The following is an 11,431-nucleotide window of genomic DNA, read 5'->3' as shown; positions in this document are numbered from 1 at the left end:
TGAATAGAATTAAAAGAATATGTTGTAATTTTTATTTATCCAAAAAATAAATCGATAAACTCTTTTAAAATTTGATAAAAAACAATGGATACCCAACTAAAGTAATAAAATTCTATATAAAATCATTGAATTAATCGTATATTTTTGTGGATATATTTAAAAAAAATTTTCTTTGTTAATTTATATAATTTTCCCATGTGCAAATCCATTTCGGGCCAATCCGTGGCTAAAATTATTTACTAAAAATTTCTTTATCAATTTATACAATTTTTCCATGTGCAAATCCATTTCTGGCAAATCCGTTGCGAAAATTATCTACTAAAAATCTTTCTTTGTTAATTTATATAATTCTTCCACGTGCAAATCCATTTCGGGCAAATCCGTTGCTAAAATTATTTGCTAAAAATTTCTTTATTAATTTATACAATTTTTCCATGTGCAAATCCATTTCGGGCAAATCCGTGGCGAAAATTATCTACTAAAAATTTTTTTCTTTGTTAATTTACATAATTTTTCCATGTACAAATCCATTTTGGGTAAATCCGTGGGTAAAATTATGTGCGAAACAGGCAATTCATGTTTCCTTTTTCTATTTTATATTTTTTTCTTAAATAAATATTTATTTTCTAAAATTAATTATGGTCAACTTCTTTAAATTATCCAGCATAATATTACCTTGCGCATATCCAATTCGGGCCCATCCTTGGTGACTAACAAATCAAACACACTTCAACAATGCAGTAAGAACGGCACTTTAAAACAAAACTCCTCTAGTTACGCTTTTGTTTTCATATTTTGCAATCTGGCAATCTTGTTACGAAAATTTTTTTAAAATCATTCTTGAAAAATTTCCCGTTCATGTAAGTACATTTGAATTCGCTACTCGCTTTATAGTTCATGTTTTATTCTGTTTTTTCTTATTTTATTTCTGTTTTCACGTGTTATTTTTACTTGATTTGTTCTATTTTATTTGTTGTAATTTCTGTAAAAAAATTTTTTGAGTGTTTCTCACACTATTGTGTTAATATATTTTGCTTTGGCTATGTTGATACAATATCAGAAAGCACTCTTTTTGGCGGATATAATCGTGTGGGCTGTTGAAAAGATTATATCTTTTATTTTCCGGATTTCTTAAAATTTTTTTATCCTTCCCCCCTCCCCAGTTGCTTGTTATTATTTTTTTTATTATTATTATTTTTCTTCCTTCCTTTTTCTCATTTGTCTGTAACTTTCCTTTGTATTACCTTCATTTTGAACTTAATACTCAATACTCTGTTGCGATATCAATGCACTTTTTGCGGATATAGTAGTATTTATAAACCCAAAAAGTGCACTGATATCGCAACAGAGTATTGATATATTGTATTGATATGTTTTGCTTTGGCTATATTAATACAATATTAGAAAGCACAATTTTTTGTTGATATAATCGTGTGAGCTGATGACAAGATTAGTCTTTTAATTATTTTGTTTTCCGACTTTTTTAGTTTTTAAATTTGCTTTAATTTTTTTTTTTGAATTTTTAAATATTTTTAAAAGCTATTTTATTTAATAATTTTTCATCTTCTCTTAAATATATAAAAATATATACTTCATCCTCGCCCATGTTTTTGGTTATTGGAATTCTTTTAAAAAGTACAAAAACTACTTAGAAAATTGCTTAAAATTCTTTTAATTTGTAATGTATTCAAATCGGACTTTTTTTTTAATAGCTGCCAAATACGATTCTCTGCAAAATTAAGAATAAAAATAAATCATATTCTTCCCTCATATATCCGCAGTACAAAAATAACTACTTGAATAACTCATATCTTGCTCAGTTATAAATGAATTTTTCTCAAATTTTTAAAGAAATTATTTTCTAACTAATTTCAAATTGATCTAAAAATTTTGTTTAATTTCGTTGAATATTTTTAAAGTTATAGCAAAAAAATGTAAGAAAAAAATTAGTTTTTTTTAATTTAAAAAAATGTCCATATCTCCATAAATATTTATGCAAGGCTTACGAAATTTTGTGCAATTATTGCATGCAATAACCAAAATAATATCCACAAGTTATAATTTTTATTGCTGCTTTTGTGGTCATAGGACGTTCAAAAACACTAAATTCCGTTTGTAATTTTTGTTGGTCCCTCAATCCTCGAAAAGTTTTCAATTTCAAAGATAAATAGGAGAAATCGCATGATACTTCTGAAGTTATAAAATGATTCTTCAAGTAATTCTTAAAAAATATGGAAAAATGTATTAGCGTAGAAGTGCTTCAATTATTTTCTCCCCCCCCCCTGTACTTGATGATAATATATTGAAATGTTCCTCACACTAGTATATTGATATATTTTACTTTGAACGTATTAAAACAATATTAAAAAGCACTCTATAGTTTGTCTAAAGTAAGAACTCCCCAAGCCATTTGTCTGTGGTGGTGACTAGAGAGCCTAGAGTAAAAGAGAGTGGACAAGGGTGAAACGATTCCTGATTGGTGGACAGAAAAACTTTACCGCCGGAGGCGAGAGTGGAAAATTCGCCATTGGAATTACATGGAGTGAAANTTAGCTGCCTCAAAAAATTTATGTTCTGCATTAATAAAGGTATGTAATAAGTTCATTACTTACTTTTTTTCAATAAGAAACTTCACAGTTACAGTAAATGTAAAAATTATGGCTGAAAATTTGGATAATTATTAGTTATTTGAATTAATCCTTATTATTACTTACTTGCGTGCATATAAAGTTTTGTTTATCTCATTGTGAAGAGAACAAGGTGATGAAATAACTAATGATTTCATAAGAATAAATGTATTTACTTTTAATAAACGTAATTTCTATCTAAATTACCTATAAATTTTAAGATTTGCACATCTTTTATAAAAACTTCAGAAGAGCAGAGTTTGGCGATATTACTTTGAAATGTTGGCGCTTTACAATGTTCGCCAAGTAGCATTTGTTTACTTTTCGTTACCAACTTAAAATGCACGTTTGTTTTAAATTTCAACTAATTATCGAAATTTTGTTTACAATTTGTTGAAATAAGCAATACCTTTTTAGGTGAATATGCGATAATTTTTTCCTGAAAAAGTAATCAAAAATAATAAATTATGCAATTTGTTTTGTTAATTATTATTTCTGAAATGAATAACATAATCATATTAATTTTTATATTTTATTTGTAGCATTTATTTAAAGAAGTCTTTTCATCAGTCTTTTTTTTAACAATGTGAGATGCTAATTTTTCTTACTATGTTTCTTAAAAATCTGTAATAACATGTGCTTTCCAATCTTAAAGTTTATATTACTGATACTTTAGTATTTACTCTTAGGCAAATGGATAGAGTTAAATAATCAATTAGTATATTCATTTAGGATTGAAATAACTTCAATATATTTTATATATTTTTTTTATATGAGATAATGTATTAAATTTTTATATTTTTGCTTATAAAAAATGTATTTTCTCAATATAAACTTTAAATGTATCGATTTATTTAATTATTTATTTATTCTTTTATTAGCAAAATGCCTGGATGCCCTGCATATGAATGCAGTAATAGGTCTGAACAAGGCTTTAAATTAAAAGTTTTTCCCAAGGATCCTGAACGAAGAAAACTTTGGGCATCTAAAGTTAAGCGCTTAAATTGGGAACCTACTGATTCTAGCTGTTTGTGTGAAGTAAGTTTTTACATAGTTTCTTTAAATTGAAAGATTCTACTTAACTTTTCGGGGAAAGTAAAAATTGGATTTTTAGATAATTAATCAGTATAATTTATTATCTTTAAATGTTAAGTGTTTTAAATAATAAATCTGAACTATTCCTATAATAAGCATTATTTCTCTTAACTACCAATATGCAAAATATCCAGGTTGCTTATAATTTTGTAAAAACGCCAAAAACTGAAAAATATTCATGTTGAGTTATGAATTTATTTAAAATTCTATTTATTTTATTTCTTTACGTTTTATAAAATTGTTTGTCATTAAGACATAAATTTGTTTTGCTTACTTTTGAGAATGGTTAATGTGTTAAATATTTTGAAGGTTAGTTGTTTTATTAGTTTGTTTATTTTGCTTTGAAAGTTTGTTATATTATGTATGAATATGAATGTAAAATACCTTGGTTTTTGTAGTTCAGGTTTAATATCCTGTATTCACAAACATAGGTATTTATGAATTCAAAGAATATTCATATTTCAATTTCTCTATTTAGTTTTACTAATTTGTATATATTTAAAATAAAAGCAAATTTTGCTTACATTGACTAAAGTTAATTTGGTATTAAATAAAAACAAATATTTTCAACTGATTTAATAATTAATGAGACCAGTATATTTTGTTTATCTTATTTGACTGTTTCAATCACATTATAAATTCACATTACTCCCATAATTTCCATTACTTTCAGTTATTACATTTTGCAAAGTAGCTTAACTTATTTATTTATATGTTGGCTTAAATTATAAAAAGAAAAAAAAATCTTAATTTTAATTCATGGTTCATATGCACAGAGTTCATGAGTTTCTTTGTGGGTTTTTGAAGAAAATAATAAAAGAATTTTTAAAAATACTTTAAGAAATTTAGTATTTATTTTGTATATTTTCAATATATGTTTTGAAATTTTATTGAAAATAAACTAGAAATATATTTAAAACTATCTAGCTATATAAAAGTTCTTTTAAAGTTTTTTTTTTTTTCAAATGCTAATGCATTTTTAAAAGATGGACTAGAAAAATAATCTTATGCATAATGAAACAAATAAAAGAAATTTTTTTTGAAACTTTTGAAAAGCTATAAAAGGAGGATTTTTTCTATTATATAAGTGACCAAGTGAAGTGAATCAAATGATTTTATATATGTATATATATATATATATTTTTTTTTTACTTTTTCTATCTGTCAACTTATCTGTAAATTTAAAATAATCACTATCTATTAAAAGTTTTTCTTCATTCATCTATTCTGGAAACTACTCCTTGTGTTAGCCTTTTAATATTTTTTATTTGTTTTCACATCATTCATATTTTTACATCATTTTTTACATCAATATTTGGATGATTTTTATGTGTATAAGAATATGAATCCTAACTGAAAATTTTCAATATTAATGAAAATCTATGTTATATTTATCGTATTATATTAAGCTACTCAAATCTTATTGCATTATTTTATTTTTTGGGTTCTTGTAGATTTTCCAGAATTCTGAAAACAATTTTTTTTCCTGATGATTATCTAGCTTTCAGTTTAAAGTACTCAAATTATTCACTAATTTAATTTAGCTATATAAACCATTTTGCTTTATTATCTCCCTAATTCTTATAGTTTTTGAATATTTTCTGTTGTGTTGTATAATATATGGTAAATATGTAAGGATCTAAAATATTTCTATTTATACCAGAACTATATTTTAGAGGAATTATGATTATACACTAAAAAATTAAAGAGAATTATAATAAGACTTTGAAGTTTATAGGTAAACGCCAATTTACAAATAACTGTCCTACCACAAGTGATCTTTTTTTATTTTAAGCATAAAATGCTAAAAAAGTTTTTTTGTATTTTAGGTTCATTTTGATGATGACCAATGGGAGCTCGACACAAAAAATGACAAAAGAAAGCTAAAAAGGAATGCTGTTCCGACACTTTTTAGTTATTCTCCTTTGCATGTGAAAAGGAAGCTTCCCATTGTAAGACCACTCCCTCAAATTTTCACAGAAACTGTTGTTTCACCAAATGACACGATAAGTGAGCTGAAAACTGAGCTGCATAAGTCTCAATCTGAAAATAAAAAATTGAAGACTGCAAATTTACTCTTAAAAGCTAGACTGAAAAAAAAATCCCTAGAGCTATTTAAACTTAAAAGAAAACTAAAACAAAACTTCCAGCCCCTGGAAAAAGTTTTTAACGCAGACCAAATAGAAACTCTTGGCAGGGATCTGTCTAGGTTTTTCTGAGAGGTACCTATTTTGTGAAAATTTAGACATACTTTGTGAAAAATAAAAATTATATTTAAAAATCCAACACAAAAATATGGCAAGAATATGGATTTATCATTTCTTAAGGAATACAAATGTATAATTTTAAGAAAGTATTTTGTGAAACTACCGTTTTTCCTAAAATTAAATTTGTGAAACTACCGTTTTTCCTAAAGTTGAATTTGTGAAGGTACCGCTAAACGGTAGTAAATTCGGTCTGAACAGACCCCTGCTTGGTCAATCAAAAGTATCGAAATGGTCTAATACAACCATTCAAACTGCTTTGGGCCTAAAATTTTCTTGTGGAACTAGTGGCTATGACGCTTTGTTGGCGAATAATCTTCCCTATCCGTCAAAGCGCACGCTCCAAAGGAGGATTGAAAGCATAAAGTTTCCTTCTGGAATTTTGAAAGAAGTTTTGCAGCTCTTGGAAGTAAAAGTGAAAAACTTTAAGTATAGCCAGGAAAAGCTGAGTAATTTAGCCATTGATGAGATGGCTATAACTCCTAGCGTTGAATATGACCCTTCTTCGGGAACATACTTTGGGGATGTGACATACCCCTCTCAAGAAGGAAAAGCCAAAAATGCTTTGGTTTTTATGCTAGGAGGAATTAGCACGCGCTGGAAGCAGGTTATTGCTTATTATTTTAGCAATGGTAAAGGGCTGGGTATTGATTTTAAAAACATCATCATAGAAATCATACAAGAATGTCACAAGATAGGTATCTGTGTTGTTAATGTTACAACAGACATGGGGTCCTCAAATAGAGCCACCTGGAAAGACTTCGGCATAAAGTGCAGCCGAAACGGTGTTGATAAATCATCCATACCCCATCCTTGTGATTCCACAAAGATGTTGACTTTTATGGCTGATGTGCCTCACCTTATAAAGAACATCAACTCGTGCCTTCTAGCAAATAAGTATTTTCTTCTACCTGAATATTTTTTAAACAAGTATGATTTGTCCTATCCTAAGGTACAATCAAAGCATTTGGGTAAAGTTCTTTATCACCAAGAAAATGCTGAATTGAAATTAGCACCAAAATTAACGTTAGGGCACTTGGAAAACAATCATTTTTAAAAAATGAAAGTTTCAAATGCAACAGCTGTTATTTCACACGAAGTAAGCTGTGCATTGAAACTTATAGCTGAGGAAGAAAAAGATGAAAAGTTAAAAACTACTGCATGGTTTTTGCAGCATGTACATAGATGGTTTACTTTAATGACATCCAGACATCCCATTATTGCCATCAGTAACTTTAATAAACAATCGTATTTTGAAACAATAACTTTTTTAGCCGAGACCATAAATTTATTCAAAAACTTAAAAATTGTAAACCATCAAGATAAAATAATTTGGAAACCCATACAGACTGGTGTCATTATATCAACTATGTCGATGCTGCAATTACAATCAGTTCTTCTTGGTGAAATGAATGTTAAATATATTTTAACTTCTCGTTTCACACAAGATTATGTAGAAAACTTCTTTAGCCTAATAAGATCAAAGCAAGTTATACCAACTGCTTTGCAGTTCAAAAATAACCTTAAGTTAATTTGCATTTCCCAGTATTTTAAAAATTGTTCTGGCAGTTATGAGAATGATGATCGGGAGTTGGTACCAGGATTTTTGGAATTGTTTTCCACATCCATAGTAAATAAAGAAAATAGAAAAAAATCAACTGACTTACAAAAAAACAAAGAGATTGTCTTACCAAAAGATTGGGACAAAAATCCTTCCAAATTAAGCAATTTAGAAATGAATTGTCTTTATAATATTGCAGGCTACATAATGTCCAGAATAAAAAAGTTGAACACCAGCTGTGCAGTATGTTTAAATCACATTGTTAGTGATGAAAATGTTTCCGCCTCATTTTCCCAATTAGTATACCTTAAACAATATAAATCAAATGCTTTAACTTTCGTCAAAGAGAATATCTTTCTAAACTTATTTTATCGAATGGAAATTTTGTTTCGGAGTCTTGAATCCCATTTAATCACTTACAAAGAAAATTGCTCTGTATTTTTACGAGAGAAATTTGAAGCTGATGATACCATTAAAGTTTTAAATGTACCCTCCTGCCACAATATAAAATTAAAGATAATTCAACGTTTTGTCAGCTTCAGATTAAAAATATTTGGAATGAAGAAAAATAGGGATTTGAAAAAAATAGTTAGAATGAGCAGTAAAAGTTGTGCTATGCGTGATATAGTTGGTAACTTATAAAAATTTTATTATTAATTTTTTTTACTATTCATTTTTATTTTTAATTTCTGAAAACATTTATTATTAATTTTTTTCCAAATACTTTTTTTTATGAGAAATTTATGTGCTACTGATTTTTCTGCAATCTTCTATTCAAAATAAATTTGAATTAATTAAATTAATAAAATTATTTAAATTCAAATAAATTTAAGTTGAGTAGTATCCTGTGGTTTATACTTCAGGTTGGTTGAAATTAATATATATGTCTTCTTTTTTAAATGTGACTTCTCTTTGGTACTTTTAATTAAATTACTTGTGAAATATAACTGTTTTGAATCTGCTTCTCTTGTGGTAATTAAGGTTAACTGACTTTAAAATGTTTTACTAGTAACAAAATTATTATTTTTTTCGAAATATAGAATTTCTTTGAATTGGAAATTATGTTTTTTATAATAAGCTTTCCCAATGAGTTTTGGAGAATTAATTAGTATTTCAGAGGGAAAATGTCAGCTGGAGAATTAGGTTTTATATAAATTTTAAAAACTATTTTTTACTATTATTAATTATTAAATTTGTCATTTTTCTTTGCCCTCCATTGTGCGAGACTGAAACATATATATTTCTAAATCTTAAAACAAAGGTAGAAGTAAATACTTATTTGAACAATTTTCATTTTACTTTTCACTTAAAAATACATTGAAGTAAAAGGTCAAGCTATTGATTGTACTGAATTAATTATTTTGTAAATAATGTAAATACTTTGTACAATTTCTTTAATATGTTATTAATATGTAGTAAACTTTGATTTTATTTATATAATTTCACTTCATAAATATCAATATTGTTGCTTGCTATTTCAATAAATGTGTAAATACAAGTAGTTGTAATACCAATTTAAATAAATACTTATTTCTATAGTTTTCTCTTCACTTGAAAATACATTGATGTAAAAGGCCAAATTATTTTGTAAATAATGTAAATACCTTGTGCTGTTTGTTTAAAATGTTATTAAACTTTGATTTTAATGATAAAATTTCACTTCATAAGTATCAATCTTGCAGCTCGTTATTTCAAAGAATGTGTAATTACGAGCAATTAGGCTTGCATACTATGTAATAAAGTTTACTAGAATAAAAATTTGTGCTGATTTTTTTTTTCACTTATAAATTTGGAGCTTCATCATAGAAGGTAATGTTTTATATAAGATAAAGTAAGTTATCATTTATTAAAATATGTCTTTTTTTGTCCTGAAAAACCCAGATGCAAATATCGCTAAATAATTTTTGTATGAAAATATTAAAAAAAAATTTATATTTAATGAAACATTTCATAAGAAAAGATTATGGTATCGAATTGCATTACAGCTCAATTATTTTGCAATAATAAAATGCAATTAGGCTATCAAAACTAGATCATTGCATTTGGGAATAAAATTTAAAAAAAAAAATAGTGAAAATCATATGTGTTATATTTGATATGAACCCTACAGTACAGATTGCAGTGCTATTAAATTTAATTTCTTAAACTAATACAGTTAACAGGTTATAGATCTAGCTCTTCATTAAAATGCTTAACTTTGATTTCTAATTGAGTTGTAAAGTAACTTTTTTTTCACTCAAATATAAAAGAATGACTTTACATTATATTTTGTAGAATTTATTTTTAAAAACATTTGATAGAAAGTTTCAGAAGGAGACTTTCTTTTCATTCATTTATCTTTTGATAAATTTTACTTATTTTAGCATGATTATTAACTTAGGTGAAATTTGAAATACTTAAGTGGAATGCTCGCTTTCTTTTTATCTCAATAAATCAAATCAATATATTTTTTTTACCTGAATATATTTTCTAAATACAAACATATTTAAAAATACTTTTTCTCAGATTAAGGTTCCTATGCTCCATAAGTTATATCTCTTAACTTTTTAATGAAATGTGTTTTTAATACCAAAATTTCATGCATGTCATTAATAATAATGTATTATCCATTTTGTATTACAATTCAGTTCAATTCTTCACACATTGTATTTTTTTCCCTCTGAAATGTTTCAATACAAAATGAAAGTAAATTAAAACAAAAATATTTATCTCTTCTATGTTTTTAATTCTCCAAAATTTATTTCTGCATAAAAAAAGTCAGGAAACTTAAATGTAAAACTATTTGTCAGTATATATCAAGCTATAGTTAAAATTTAAGGTCTAATTTTTTTCTTTCTATTAATAAGAATTAGAAGTTCTATAAAAAAAATTTTATCTTGTATCATTTATACAGAAAAATAGAAAAAGGGGTGTGTAATGTGGGTTTATGATACCTTCAAATAATTTTTCACAGTTTGTTTTTATCAAAATTTAAAATGTTAAAAGTCCTTCGGAATAACACCAAATAAGCGAATGGCGCCAATTGCGGTGTATCATCTGGCAACCCCCTTGGACAAAAATATGACGGCGGCGCATGCGCTCTTGGGTATTGTCATCACTCTTTTCAATACAGGCACTCTAGTGGTGACTATGGTACCGAGGTACAACTATTTCAAGTAGGGTTGTAGGGTCAGCGAAATAAACGGAATATTTTTCTTTGGTCTATTGTGTTAGCCCTAGAGCAGTGGTCGGCAAACTTTTTAGCCAAAGAGCCAAATATGAACATTACAACAATGTAATAAAAAAAGTGGGAGCCAAATTTGCTTGCAATGCAAAGCATCGGCAGAAAACTTCCAACATTTGGACTAACAGAGGTTATCGAAAAATCGATGAAAAATGTTGTACCGGAACCACAAACATACATAGCAGGTGTAATAAAATCGTATAAAAATACCTGTAAGATGTGCAGCTAGATTGAAAAATACAGACACTTTTTAATAAGACAGGACAACGGCAGACACGGTGGATAAGACATAACTGTTCACCCTGCAGGTCTGTGATGCCAATTTGTACCCCCACTATTTTAAAAAAGTATGCGCGCATGGTTGTGGTACCTTTGTATCACACCGGAGTACGCCGAAAACATACGAACAATTTCAGCCAGTAACTTGTACATGGTTTGCGCTTATGTTTACAAAAATTAATAAAATTTAACTCGATGTTCGTTACGTATTTTCACAACAATATAAAATTTTAATTACCTATCTATCTATTAACTTAAACAAAAAATTATGCATGTTCTCGATTTGTAGAAGAATTTTAATTTATCAAAATAAGATGCAATTTTTTTCTTACCAAGTTTTTTTTTTTTTTAAATGAAAATATTATTGCGCCTTCCGTGGATA

At 26.9% G+C, this 11,431-nt stretch overlaps 1 protein-coding gene across 1 annotated transcript; it reads left to right on the top strand.

The window, feature by feature from the left end:
- The first annotated feature begins 2,446 nt into the window (after window positions 1-2,446).
- Window positions 2,447-5,941, top strand: LOC139425254 (THAP domain-containing protein 1-like). Its single transcript, XM_071179205.1, has 3 exons — window positions 2,447-2,588; window positions 3,509-3,665; window positions 5,552-5,941. The coding sequence occupies exons 2-3, from the start codon at window positions 3,513-3,515 to the stop codon at window positions 5,939-5,941; spliced, it is 543 nt and encodes a 180-aa protein (XP_071035306.1). The 5' UTR covers window positions 2,447-2,588; window positions 3,509-3,512.
- The last annotated feature ends 5,490 nt before the right edge of the window (window positions 5,942-11,431 follow it).

This window comes from Parasteatoda tepidariorum, chromosome 3 (assembly GCF_043381705.1).
Source record: "Parasteatoda tepidariorum isolate YZ-2023 chromosome 3, CAS_Ptep_4.0, whole genome shotgun sequence".
NCBI lineage: Eukaryota > Metazoa > Arthropoda > Arachnida > Araneae > Theridiidae > Parasteatoda > Parasteatoda tepidariorum.
Note: the sequence above shows the minus strand (reverse complement) of the source record. Positions and strands in the feature narration are given on the sequence as shown.